Genomic DNA, 16,118 nt, shown 5'->3' on the forward strand with positions numbered 1-16,118 from the left:
ATTTTCCTTTAATAAAATGTGTTGTCTACTATTAACTTACTTAAATATTGATTGTTAAAAATGTGTAAGATGATGTTTAAAATATAAAACATTAGTATCAAAATACATACATATAGTTTATATCACTGGAAAATGATTTTTTTTTTTTAATAACGTATACCAAAGAATTATAAAAATGAACTATTTATTTAAGCCTACATTTATCTATTTATATTCGGATTCCTTATAATAATATACATAACATGTAATACTAAATGCTGTCAATCATAAGTAATGTATATGTGTGTGTGTATATATATAATATATATATATTATATATATATATATATTATATATATATATATAATATATATATATATTTTATTTATTGATTATGTATAATTTATAACAGTTAGGTTTACAAATTAGTTAAATATTTAGTTAAACATTATATAGTGAGGAAAACATATATGGTAATCAAATATATCATTATATAATGCGTAAACAATCATGTGTCAACCACAAAAGTTTCGAAATGATTGTAAAGGACAATAACCAAATCCTTAATAAACTAATGCAAATTGTTTAGAAATATAAAACGCAACCTAAGAAAAATGTTCATCTGATCTAATAGGCTATAGATAGACGTTATTTGTAGTTCCTAAATATAGGTGAACTGTTAAGACTCCATCTTTGTCATTCTTCTTCTTGAGGCACAACAGACTTGAGTTTCTTGTTAGTTGAAAGCTGCACCCCTAAGGGTGAATGTTCATCAAGTAATGTTGCCCTCTTTTGCGGTGTGATGTGGGAGAGAGAAGAGTCTGCCTCCGAATGAGAGAGATCCTATTGAATATGGTGAAAAAATAATGGTTGTTAGAAATGCTATATATATATATATATTATATATATATATATATATATATATATATATTATATATATATATATATATATAATATATATATATATATATATATATAGATATTTACATAAATGTGGGTAGAAGAAATTAGTTGAAATAGCTAATTATTACCCTGTTCTCTTCACATTCTTGCACACTTTCTGCCTCACTCTCTTTTTTCACAACAATAGAGTTCTGTTTAAGATAAGTGTACATAAGTAATTACCAATTAATTGTTTACATAATGATAGATAATGAAACAAATTGTAAAATCGTGTGTATCAATTCAAATACCTCCAACTTCACATAAAGTTCAATCCACTTGTTAATTAATTCGGGTTCATCGGACGTAGAATTCACAGTGTAGGAATAATTTTGATCAACGCCATTATTATATGGCACGGTGACCTTAAACAAAAATCTTTTCCCCAATAATTTGATTTGTTCTTCAGGAAACTCATTGTTTTCTATCTACATGTACTTCGATGTTAGTATTTATAAATGTAAATAAGAAACCATGTATTACAATTGGTAATTAGATATTGTATGATAACAAACCTGATTTTGAGAGGCAACCATTTCTTTTGCTGTTCTACCAACCAATTTAGACACCTCTTTATCAAACATCATAAAAGAAGCATCTCCAGATTTATCAGCAACAATCAATTTTATCTTGAATCTATAAGAATTTTCGAAAATTAGCTATTAAACTATAAAAATGTGTAATTTATTGAAACTTAACATTAAATATTAGTGTATATTTTCCTTTTTGTAATGGTAAATTAGAAAATATAAGTGCCTTGGTGTTGTACTACGTAGCACTACATTCTCCTTTCTACACCGGATGACATCATCTTCCCTAATCACTCCACTCATACATCTGTTGCATCCATCATAATACCAACTATACCCAACATCTATGTCCTCTATTGTGGCTAGGCATACGCATACACAAGACTGAGAAATGAAAAAGTGTACTAAGGATAATTAGTCATTTTCTTGTGATGGTAATATATATTGTTGCATGAAATGACAAAGTTCTCACCTTTTTCATGTTCATAATGTCGAAAATATCTTTTACATATTCTTGCTTCAAAAAGTCATCACTCTCATTCGTCAGTTGAGTTAGTTGACCAGATATTTGTTGAGTTTTGCAACACATGCTGCAAAACAATCATGTAGCATAATCTTAGACAAATCGTGCTAAATGTGTGTGCATTTGTATGTTCCTACTATTTGTATGAGTTTTTGTATTAATAATGCATTTTCCAATAGATCATTTTCCAATTTATCTAATAATGTACTCAATCTTTCATATGTTCTTATTTTACAAACAAAGTTAATAGCTAATATATAATGTAGATATATTTGTAGGATATCATGCAACAACATAGAGTCCGAAACTTACATATTTGGTGATATGTGATGAAACGCAGGTATAATTTTTTTAACTTTATATGACACAACATAAATTACATTTATATTAATACTATCAATACATGCTTACTATGTGATCCATAACATATATTTAATGGTATAATAAATTAAATAATAATACTTAACCATGTTGGTTACTATTAATGGGTACTATTTTATTCCACCTAATATTAGTTTATTGCTATATGTAAATGATATTTTAAAGCGATGTAATTTGTTGTTAATTTTAAATGTTATAATTATTTATTTGTATTTGATATTATTAGGTGGAACAAAATAAACTCATATTCATAGTTCACCTACATGGTTAAGTACAATTATATTGACCTGCTAATGAATGTGTTGTTCTATACAAATAATTAGATGTAGTTACAGAATCACAAATTATATTATTGTGGTAGATAAAACGTACATTACATGATATTCTAATACATAGTTGCATGATAAAACAAAGGATTATTCTTGTATGAAATTTATTTTGTTGTATTTATGAGTGTTAAGTAGGGTAATTGATATATAACATTGATCATCATAAAACTTTAATTATATAAATGTTTAATTATATAAATGTGGCTGATATGTCATCTATTAAATTGAAAATTAATATAACTTACCTATCTTTAAAAGCAATAATTTCAGATAATTGTGTGTTAATGAACAATCTTGAAGCATATCGAGAATTTTGAACACGAACACCACCTATTATAAAAAAACAGATAGACAAATTAATATCTATAACACAATAAAAATTTAAATAACTAAAATCGAATCTAATTTACGTATAAAACATACGAAGTAGTTATGTTAAATATACAATTTAGTCACTTTTTTAAAAATATCCGAAAAAAAAATTAAGTGGTGCATTATATTTTACTTTTTCTTGATTCTTCAATACATATTTAATACATATTTAGTACGAAAATAAAATCTATTACAAATCTAATACGAAAATTAAAAAGCTAATACATATTTAATACAAAAATTCAAATCTAAGCGTGGATTAAATAAAAGTACGAATTACCTTTATACATGATTCGTTTTGCAAACTGTAAGATGACTATAATTGCACCATTAGCTCCCTCAGCATTTATGTAATTTATCATCTCATCAGCATATGTGCCCCATAGAACACATGTTAGGTTGTCATTCCTAATTAGAAATACGAATGAAAATTTCATAAGTTGTTATATTAAAGTTTGAATAAAATTCAAAAAATTGTCCCAAAAAAGATAGTCAATAAATAATAATGTATATACACATACTTTGTGTCCATCAGCTCAATAGTCATGCACCTCGATTTAGCGGTATTGGTTAGTTCATCATACGCAGTCACTTGCCCAATTATATCTATATGTTGTTTAAAAAAAAAATTATAACTTAAGGTGTACGTTTCAAAATAAATTAAAAATCATAGAAATAATGGAAATGATTATAGAACAAAATAAACATACCAATGAGATAAACATCAGAACCTTTTTTGGCCAAAATATCACCAAATGGAACAAATTCAAAACCATATAGTGGAATATCCAAAGGATTGCAGTCTACTATAGACGATCCATAATTCATTGATATGGTGAATTTATGTTGCGTAGTTAGCTCGTATCCAGCATTATCACGTAGGAAAAAATTTGAAATATGTCTACATCCTCCTTCCTCAATCTTAGGCCAAAAAGCAACAATTAGGTTCCTTCGAATACTGGCATGTATTTTTGTACCCTATAAACACATATATAATATAATTGACTATTAGTAAAAGAAACGAATACAAATATCTATATATATAATATAATTACAAATCACTTACATGTACATCCATCAAAATCATTTCAATGCTACCAGCTTCCAGATTGTTCATAAAGTTTGGCTTCTCATAAACCCGTATTATCCGGACTTCAATAGTGATATATTTTGTTCCCTTAACCAAATCAGAAACATTAATTATTTTTTTAACAGGTGCATCATTTCGGGATGCCATTTGTGTAGGAAAATATTCGAATGAATGAAAGATGGAATAAACGGGTTTTCGAACAAATATGAATTAAGATTAGGAGTAAGAGCTCAGTGTGTATTTATATAAAGTGAAGTAAATGATATTTATGAATTAGTATTCACGTTAATATGATGCTGTTTAAGGAAATGATTTGGTCATAAATCTAAGACCCAATTCGATTAGAAAATTGAAAAATATGAATATCTAATAATCAATGACAATTTTAATCACCGATTATAAAATTGATTACATTAAATTGTTACCTTAATTTAAATCATTAAATCACTCAAAATCATATCATAAACTACATCAAGTAATAAGATATCTATCCTATTTTAACATTGAGTAACCTATATATTCCTAAAATACAATTATTAGGAAAATTTGTATTATTATAAACTTTTTTTAAAAAAAGAATAGTATCATGATTCCTTCTGAATTAACGTTGAGATCTAAAAATTATCTATACATAATCGTATAGTGATTGTAGGAATTACTTACCTAAAATTTTATAATCAATGACAATCTTAATCACCAATTATAAGACTGCTTACAATAAGTTATTACCTTCATTTAAATCATTAAATCACTCAAAATCATATCATAAACTACATCGATTAATAATATTTCTAGCCTATTTTAACTTCGAGTAACCCATATATTCATGAAATACAACTATTACGAATAATTGTATCATTATTACTTTATTTTTTAAAAAATAATAGTATGATGATTCCTTCTGAATTAACTACAAATCAACTAAAGAAGATTTGAATATATTTGTACAGTGATTTTAGGAATTATTTACCTATAATATGAATATCTCATAATCATTGACAATCTTAATAACCGATTTTAATATTTTTTTTTTTGTAAAATATGATAATCTTAATCACCGATTTCTTAATTGCTTATAATAAGTTGTTACATTCATTTAAATCATTAAATCACTAAAATCATATCATAAACTGCCCTAATTAATAACATATCTAGCCTAATTTAACTTCGAGTAACACATATCTTCCTGAAATACAAATATTTATATATAAAGTACATGATTCCTTCTGAATTAATGTTGAGATTCAAAAAATATAGGACATATATTCGCAAATCTATGCATATATTCCTAAAATCAGATAATCAACTAATCAATTACTAATATATTTAGCATATTTATACTTTGAATAAACCATATATTCCTAAAATACAATTATTACGAAAAATGGTATCATTGGTGACATAAGTATAGCTCTTGTAAAATCATTGCCCACAAATCGTAATTTTTGTTTTTGTATAGATAAAAAAAAATATAAGACATATAATGCACAACCTTTACCTAAATTGGCGTAACAATAATATTTGATTACATTACTTACAAATTAATTATTCAATCCATATATAGGTAAGTATATATTTGAATCTTAAATAAGCCAACTACTTAAATTAACGTTATTTAGACTTAAACAGTTATAAGTGTGCCTTAATAAACAACAAAATCTGAAATTTAAATCAACCATTTATAGGTTTTGTTTATTAGTGTTTAATCTAAATATTGGTATAAATTGCTTTGATATGTGGTCAAGCTGAATATAAGTTTATCATAACTTAACAAAAATGATTATCATTTACTATGGAAAATATATAAGATTAATAAAAACTTATTTTATTGAAATTAAAACTCTTATTATGAAAAGAACCTTAATACAATTGAAAATTAAACTACAAATGTATATAAAGCAAAAACTTAAAATAACTATTTCATATCTAAGAAAATCTAGTGGAGCAAGCGTAGAAAAAAGGCTGCTTCGCGATTACATAAGTATGCATCACATAAATTATTGAGATCATCAGGACCCCATGCAAAGTAATCCCATTTGTCCACAATGTTTCATATGCATGAAGGTGCCCTTGATCACATTTACCAATTCATCTGACTCACGAACAATGCTATTATTTAACCAAAGGGACACCATCATATCTTGTAAAGTTCCTCTTAATTGAACCACTTCATCTATTGGATGCTGGTGAAAAATAATAACAATACACCCCTCTTTTTGCGTTCTTCATCTACATTGCATATAAGCAAAAGTCCCAATAAATATGTGGCCAACACATTGCCCTTTGCATGTGCCAAGTTGATGGTTTTCAACCCTTCATCTAACAACACACTAGCATTTTTTGCACGCGATGCGTGCTTGAATTCTTTTCAAGACGGAAACTCGATTTTTTTCGACGTATGTAAAAGTCAAAATTTGAATATTAGACATACAAAGTATAATTATTTTTAGTTACAAAATTCAATTGGTTTAGTCTCTGTCACTTAAGTCTCTCACCGGTCTCTTTTCTTTTTTTACTTTTCAAGGTCAAAATTCTATGAACAAAATAGAAAATTTATTGAATTTATCTATGATTTCTAATATTATAATTTAGTTGATTTTTAAATTAAGTACACTACTTTATATATTGTGAAGAAAGTGGACACTTGGATTTCAAGTCAAATTTTTGTGAGTATGTATTGACGTGGTAGTGTATTGGAGGTAGTTTGTAAGTTAATTTTTTGGTTTTTGTAAAGTTTCATCATTTGAGTGATTTGTATAATGTAAATTATGCAATTCTATGATTTAAGTTGACTTGTAAGTGATTGTTATAATTTTATTTCCAGTATTTTTATTTGAATCTCCCTTTGGTTTGTAAGTGAATATGTAGTTTACAAAGGAAAAGGGGTAAAATAATCTCTTCATTCGGGGACACCATAACCCCCCCTTCCCTTATATAATAGAGATATGTTGTACTTTAATTCTTGAATGATATTTTACATAAACCTTTTTACCTTGATAATTAATCGCTATTATATAATAGAAAGAGATAGGTCCAAATATATGTATAAGTTTTATTATATATAGAAAACACTATGAAAAAGTAAATAATTTTTTTTCCTTTAGGTCCAAATATATGTATAAGTTTTATTATATATAGAAAACACTATGAAAAAGTAAATAATTTTTTTTCCTTGTCTAACTTCTAAATTATGATTTCACTACAGATACACCTCAGGTTTTTTCTTTGTCTAACTTCTATATTATGTTTGCATACATTGATATTTAAAAATTTTCATCGTTTCAATTTTTGTCCTTTTCTAAATTTTAACACTTTGAGCTTCAATTATATTTGAAATGAAATTTTGATTTTTTCATACACAATTTGATATTGGATTTTTTTTGTAGAAAAACAAAAATCGTTACTTTTCGCAAATTAATTTAGTTTTTTTTTCTGAAAATGGATTTTTGCAAAAATTGTTCACAAAAAGTTTGATATTGTTTTGTTTTTCAAAATTTATTTCTGAACATGGACTTTTTGCAAAAGTTATGGGCAAAAATTTGAATATTGGCATTTTTTTAGAAAAAACTAAATTTGTTTTATATGAAAATGAATTAAATTTAAGTCTAATTGTATAAAAGTCCTTTTGAACTCATTGTTGTCATCTCCATTTTTTTAACTACATAACAGTCAACTAATGTGCTATTGTTTATTTCAACTTATGTGAAATAATTTTGAAGGTTAAAAGAATTATGTACCTTTTTCGAAGTTCGCAAATTGCCGAAGGATGAATGTGTGATATCGCCGTCAAAATCTTATGCTTTTCTCAAATTTGTGTTTATAGGTAACTTTTGTGAGTATGTAATTGTGAATGGTTCTTGAGAACAGTAATTTGTCAGTAAATTTTTGTAGTAAATGTTTTTGTATGTATTGACATTCTAGGTTATTAGTTTTACTTTGTATGTTAATTTTAAGTTTTAATAAAGTTTCCTGATTATTTGAGTGATTTGCGTGATTTTTATAACATGATTTTCTTAATTATGAGTTTGTAATGTTTCTTCTTTTAAGTGATTTGTGAGTGAGTGTTAAATTAATTTTCGGTAGTTTTTTTGAGTCTCGATTTTAATTTAGTTTTTTTGAGTCTCGATTTTAATTTTGAGATTCCTTTTGTAATTTAGAAAAGGAAGGGGGGCAAAATAGTCAGTTCAAAAGAGGACACCATAGCTCCCCCCTTCCCTTATATAATAGAGATATGTAAAATATTGTACCTATAGAAAAATAGTTAGTTATGTTCATAATTTAAATAAATAAAAAAAATACATGCGTTAAAATTTCGTTAATCAAAAGTAAACAACTTTACCATGCCATAACGCAAAAGTGCTTCTGGGTTCTTGTATTGCAAGCATAAATAAAAAAACTTTGCTTTATTTTCATCATTACGCAACGAAGGCATGTACAGATGTTCGAAAGAAACCTTCTTATATATCTTCTCATCGTGTGACATTTTATTAATAGCCTTGCAACTGAAAACAAATTAATTTCATAAGATGATAAATTGTAAATTTAAATCCCGTCAAAACAAAAGAAATTATAAATATAAAACTCACGTCAATCTGCATGCAAATAAATCAGGAGCACTTGCAGCACCAACGAGTGAAAGAATTTCAATAATAATTTCAGTAGGAAGGGCATGAACAATGTTAGGCTTCTTTGCAGTTGGGAATTCCATGTTTGAGAGTGTGAGAATGAAAAAAAAACCGAAAATTAAATTTGGAGGGTGTATTTTGGTTGAATGAATTGTAAAAACTATGAATGTATATTTAGATATATATAACGTACATAAAAAAGGCATGCTTAGAGAAAATGAAAAGATGTGTCTTTTGGCAATAATATTTGAGACAATGGAAAGTCACAAATTAAAATCAAATCATACCAACATTTCGTAACTGCCAAATATCTAATATATATCCCAAGTAATGCTATTTTAATATAGGAATTAGTAGGAAATTCATTAAAAAAAAAGACGATAGTTTATATTTTTTTTAAAAACGTGACTAATGATTGTATATAGTTCTTTGAAATATACTTAAATATACAACCATTAATGCAATAATTTACTTTATTAATGTAAATGTTTGGTAATATATCAATTTTCTAACCGGCATATATAAATCTGTATATATATTATATATATTTACATTGTTATAAATGGCTGTGTCTTTTGGCAATAATATTTGACAAAATGGAAAGTCACTACTTATTGGCAACACCTACCAAAATTTCGTAACTGTCAAATCTAAAACTACCCCAATTAGTGCACTATTTAATATAGGAAAATTTACTAAATTCAATTAAAAAATTGACGCCAGTTACTATATTTTTTTTATTAAAAACGTGACTAATAACTGTATATGGTTGTTTTATATATACGTCCAATATTAATTATTGCACTAATTTAGTTTATTATTTTAAGTGTTTGGTAATAAATCAATTTTATAACCGGAATATATAAATACGATTATATATGATATATATATATATATATATATATATATATATATATATTGGTATTAAATTTTCATTCTATTATGATTTAAGACATAAACGAAGTGGTGGAATTATATAATTAATAACGCATAACAAAAAGTAGTAAACTTACATTATAATTGAAACACTTTGTAACTAAGAAAATTTAAATAACAAATAAAATACATAAAAATTATATTTTGTGATACATTTGTTTGCTATAAGTAGGCAACTTGCAAGTAAATTAATAAGCACACTCTTCCGCCCAGTAAACGTGTGTAACATCCACAACTTCATGAACTTTAGATTTAAAACATAGCAATGTCGCTTCAAGTACGAAAACATATGCATCTCCAATGTGAGAGAACAGTTTGGTCTGTAGGTTGTCCATGTATTTAACCTACAAAAAACAATCATTAGCGATAATGCGAAATTTATATTACAAAGTTGTAGTTGTATCCTAGAAGTTTTTAATATTAACATACATACCTCTTCAGTTTGTTTTGGTAGATCAAGAGTGGACAATTGTAATATAAAACGTATTTGCTTGTGAGATAGTCCAACACTTAATGACCCACTTATATCCTTAATTTTGATATGTATGAATAGGGAATTCGAACTATTTACTTTATTAATATCATCTATTCTCCCAACAACCCTACACTTGCATCCCTACAATGAAACAATGAATTTAATTTACATATTTATATAAATATAAACGAACAAATATAAGATATTATAAAGTAAATATCAGATAGGACATACTCCGTTGTATTTGTGAAACTCATAAATGGATAAACGCATTGAATTTGAGATGCATAGTAATCTATTGAGCGGAAGAGAAGTCTTATTTATCCATATTGTCTTGTGTCAGACAAATTGATCGTTACGAAACCTAATTAACCCAATCAAAACATGTATTTAAGCGAACACGTTAAGTTGGGCATGATTGAAAAAATGATCAAATCGCATGTAAGTATACATAGTAGCTTACCATTGTTTTAGTTTGCTTGCAATCTTTGTCCTAGGATTGATCATGATTTGTGTGTTTTCAACAGATTGCAAATAAATGCCTATGAAATGTAGTAAAAAGACAAAAGTAATTTAAATACAGATTGTAAACATATGTTACCTAAATAATACAATTTTCATGCTTACCGTCGTCATTTTTCAAAACCAATCCTCTTGCTAAAACAACCATAGCGTATTGTAATAGGTCAGAACTTAATTGTTCTAAATGGTCAAAAAAATTGTCGACAACGCATAGTTTCATAGCAGTATAACTGATATAAGTACAAACAACGAATCAATATATTGATTATGGCAAAAAAAAAAAAATGAACTACAATTACATGTAATATAAATCACAAAATTATAAAAATACCTCTTGTCAATTAGTATGATATATTGTTTGTTGCTTTGTCGATTAATTTTTGATTGAACACGTCCCATAAAGATGAGTACTCCAACAACACCGAACATGTCATTTTTTAAGAATTACACATTTACGAAGATTGTGTATTTCACATGCATATATATTTATGATACAAATAATTATAAATGTGGACAAAAATAAAGAAAAACCCAAATAGAACAAAGAGGCGAAAATTGATAGTTCTATATTGTTGCGATATCGAATATAATTTTATATGGATAACTACATTTATCACATGAATGTAACCAAAAATATTAAAAATAATTTATAACATTATATAATATCTATATATCTAAAATAATATATATATATATATATAATATTATATAATATATATATATATATATATATATATATATATATATTTGTAAAAAATAAATAGAGAATTATCATAATTCAGATATAAGATATAGATTTCGTATTTACATAGCATGCATGAAATGAATTTATGTGTTTTTGTAAAACTATACTGTGATTAAAAATCGAAAAAGGATTTATTTTTGTTAGAATGTTTTATAAGAATGTAAAAAATTAAGTTTAAAAAAGAAAACAAAGAAACGTGTGGAAAAAAAAATGCAGTATATATATATACCTATTTCCTTATTTTCAACGTGAACTTGCCTCTTCAAAGAATTTAGCAATGTGAATTCATTTTTTCACACCTTATTGACATGAGGATCCATTTCACAAAAGAGAATAAAACAACTTGATCTTGGAAAAAATATCACAATAGAACTAAATTTTGTATGTTCAATATATATAAGACAAACAATACCGCAAATAAAAGTATGTGTCTCTTGAAATCACTTAATTTCGGAATCAATCAATAAAAAAAATTACTGGAATATTTCGTTTCTAAACTGCTAAATATAAATGTTTTTTACTAGTGTTTGAATGCATATGTTTGGTAACGAATCAATATATTAAAAGGTAAATCAAATCAAAATCTTTAACACACATAAGAGTATCCCACAGTGATATGTTCATTGTTAGATTGAAATATACAAAATAATTATGTTAGATATAAATTGTAGTCACGTTTTTTTTATAGATTCGAAAAAAAAAAAAAATTATGCATTATATTTTACTTTTTCTTGATTGAACTTAATTCATGACCATGATAACTAAAGATACATACATAATACATATTTAATACAAATATTCACAAATTAATTACTATGAAATTCCACTTAAGCAATTTAGTCATTTACTGCAAGACTTTTTCTTTAGTAAACAAAATTTATGACCATGAAAAATAAATAGAGATATGTAATACATATTTAATACGAAAATGCAAAACAATACATGAGAAAACTTGAATACTTCATTCTTCAAGACATCATCTCATCTTTTCATCCCCAATTGTTACACACGTTTAAGTACATTAATCATTTATTAGGGAATCCAAATACTGAACTCTTTCCTTTGCTTTTATTGTTGCAAGTTCAATCTTATTACGAAAGGAGATAATCATACCAACATAACCCATGGTTTCCATTTTTTCTTCTTCTTCTAATTTCTCTAGTGCTTTTAGAGAATTCGCAATCTGCTCATCAATGGCAGACCATGCTTCAAAAATTCCATCATAATGTTTTGCAATCTTAGGATCCATTTAGAAAAATAAGTTATTTTTTCAGAAATTAGAAGGATATTTAGCTTGGAAATTTAAAAACAGAATTTGATGTATTGGAAGCAAGAGGGGTAATGAAAACCGGATTCTTCAAGTCTATTTTATAGGCAAAAAATATCATTTAATGTATTGCATGCATTAGGTGGTAGATAATATTTAATGACTTGCATGCATTGGTTGGTATTTAAAAGCTTGAATTTATTGCATGTATTAATCACCAACCGTGAGTTATAATAGCAAACACGTTTTTTTATATATTAAGATTGACAAATAAATAGTACAACTCTAATTGCACTTATTTTGTAATTCAATTAATAAAATTAACATACTACACTAATATAAAAGAGTATGTAAGACAACTTGCTAATCATTCTTTGCAACATAATACAACAAAGTTTTATTTCTACTTAATTGAAGAAGATTTCCGTCGACCAAATTCAATTCTTCGAAACACTTATGGCACACTTTATGAATCCTTGGAGGTAAAGTGTGTAGGTAGTACAACATCATGTTATCACAATCCAAGTAGACCGTAAACCTAGGTTTTGATGAACAAACGTCTTCAATAGTATCCCATATAGGCGAATCATAACATATATCATGCGTGAATTCAGTTGATACTTTATGACTCAAAAGACGACCCGAACGAAATAGTGTTAACACCATTGCATCAACATCAAAGAAATTAGAATGTGCCAATTTCGGATGCCATGTATATTCAACACGTTTTTGGTTTACACGCAGAATCTTCAATTGAGGCGCATTGTGCTTCACATGGGACTTCATGAATTACATCTTCAATTACAGACATATCACGTTTATGGTTATTAGATTGGTTTGTATTTTTTTGAAACTGATCTCATAAAAGCGCATGAATAAGAAACGAACAAACTGTTTTGTGGTGTGCCTTGACCATCCAAAAAACGTCATTTGGACTCTCTTTTAATTGTTAAAATTACGAAAGCTTGGGTTATGGTTTGGTGTGGTGAGACAAAGGCCAATGAAAAACTTATATTTATACTACATATGGCCGAGTATAATTACCACCATGTAAAATTGTTTCCTTAATATTAGCATGGTGGTTGGGTAAGTATCAATTACAATCGTGATTGATATTCAAATTTCCGTATTTGATTCCTAATTGATTCGAAAATTTAATTCCGAAATCTATCTTCTAATATCCTCCCTAATTGTTTTTTAATTTATTTATTTGTAATTATAGTAATGTAAAATTGTTTCCTTATTATTAGCATGGTTGGTTGGTTTAGTATCAATTACAACCGTGATTGATATTGAGATTTCCTTAATTGATTCCTTAATTGATTCGAAAATGTATCAATTAATATCGTGATTGATATTCAGTTTTTTTTTTAATTTTCACGTGCAATTTGGTTCACATAGATTACGAAGACTACGTTATTCCAATAAACGTTTCCTTAATTATGTAGATCACATATCAATTAAAATCCTTAATTGACGTCAATTACATATGATTTGATTCGAGTGACACGTGGACACCCTCATTGAGCTTCGAGGAATATTGATCAAAGGACCATGCCACGTCATGCCACGTGGGATTGAAATCGCTAACTGAACGATACGTGGCCTCAAGGATTTTACTTTAGATATATATATATATATACATCTTTAAACCATGACAGTATAATGTACGGGTCATAAGAAAATTTTGATTATTCTCAATACAAGAATATTGATTGAACACAAGCTAAGTAATCATTACAACAACAAACACTTCTCCCTAAAATTGTAACTATTCAACGTACCAGGTTTTAATTATTCTTAACACAAGATTATAAAATTAAAATCACAAGTTATTAGTTTTACAATTTAGATAGAATTGTTCTAATGTAGTTCTCAAAGTCTACAAGCACGAACGGTATAGTCAATAACATTGATGGAAACATATAAAAAGTAGTATTTTATATTGTCAGATTAAGAATATGAGCAAATTTTCAGATATCAAGGCCATTTTACAAAAATCATAACTATATAACATACGGGTCATAGCCACATTTAATACTCTCGATAAAAGATCATAAAATTAAAACACATATTATTAGTTTTAAAATTTAGATAGAATTATCTCATGAGTTCTTAAAGTCTAAAAGCATTGACTATAATCATTAAAATTGATAATAATATGTCAAAAGTATTTCATACCAATTCAAAAGTATTGAACAATTTTTTTTCTTTTATGTAAGTAAATAATCATGAATTCAACCATTAATTTCATATAGCTGTCTACTCATACTTTAGAAAACCTGTTTATGCGAATAACAAATTAAAATTTACTTTTTCAAACTTATATGTATGTTTCATTTTTTATATTCTTAATTTTTATATTATCATTTTTATAGATTAACGGGTTAAATACGTCCACCATGATTTTAGGAGAGAATATAAAATCTTAAATTTATTAAAACAAAAACTTCCCGTGCAAGTGGCACAAGTCTAAAACCGATTTCAAAATGTATACTTAATACACGATATTATTATAAAAACTTTAAATCACGAGCTAATATTCAAACTATAATTTTACGAGACCATCCTAAAATATTAAATTTATAAAACAAAAAACTTCCTGTGCATGTTAATGTGTTTTTTGTTTCATAACGTATTTATCAATTTATATATCACAATTATAAGATTTTCAAACTTTAAAATGTTGTAACAAATATCGTGATATATAATTTTGCATTTTATAATCTTTCAACTTTAAATACTTGGATTCTAATAATTATGAATTAGATAAATTGGAATAAAAACACTACTTAATAAACAAAATGCAACACATAGATTATGCACGGGACCAACTCATATCTATATAAAACCTTCCGTGCATTTTGCATGGGTTAAAAGCTAGTTTAATGAAAATAACTGAAAATATGGTGAAGAGTAACACCCAAAAATTACTCGCTTTTAAATAAATAATGTAGTAAATAATATTTGAGTAATTTAGGAGTATTATTACCGCCACATGACTAACACACTTTCGACAACCAACTACTAACTAACAAAATAACTTGGACCGGAAGACTTTAACCAATAATAATAATACTTCTTTATTAATAAAAGTAAATATTGTTTCAAAACTCAATATAAATAAAACACTCTAATGTAGGTGAAGATCCCCGTTCCTAGTTTGCTCCCATGCACATCCAAAATTCACCTGCAAAAATGCTTACCAAAAAGGTAAACAAGGCAAATCCAAATAGAAAAAAGGAAATACGCGCCAATATAAATCTGAGTATGAAATGTACTAGATAAGTAACACATTTGTTAGTTCCCAACATTTTTTTCATTTCGAAAACTCCATCACTAATAATTCAAACAATAAATTATTTTCAAACACTTTAATAATAATTCAAGAATAACCTTTTA

General features: G+C 26.5%; 1 protein-coding gene across 1 annotated transcript; it reads right to left on the bottom strand.

Annotated features, from left to right (window-relative positions):
• Window positions 1–675: 675 nt before the first annotated feature.
• LOC125493588 (uncharacterized) lies at window positions 676–8,854 on the bottom strand. Its single transcript, XM_048637054.2, has 13 exons — window positions 8,733–8,854; window positions 8,486–8,648; window positions 4,123–4,233; window positions 3,767–4,034; window positions 3,578–3,662; window positions 3,337–3,464; window positions 2,975–3,014; window positions 1,924–2,041; window positions 1,678–1,835; window positions 1,437–1,557; window positions 1,173–1,349; window positions 1,011–1,073; window positions 676–822 (listed from the first exon to the last, which is right to left on the bottom strand). The coding sequence occupies exons 1-13, from the start codon at window positions 8,852–8,854 to the stop codon at window positions 676–678; spliced, it is 1,701 nt and encodes a 566-aa protein (XP_048493011.2).
• Between the last annotated feature and the right edge of the window lie 7,264 nt (window positions 8,855–16,118).

The sequence above is a fragment of the Beta vulgaris genome, chromosome 9 (assembly GCF_026745355.1).
Source record: "Beta vulgaris subsp. vulgaris cultivar EL10 chromosome 9, EL10.2, whole genome shotgun sequence".
NCBI lineage: Eukaryota > Viridiplantae > Streptophyta > Magnoliopsida > Caryophyllales > Amaranthaceae > Beta > Beta vulgaris.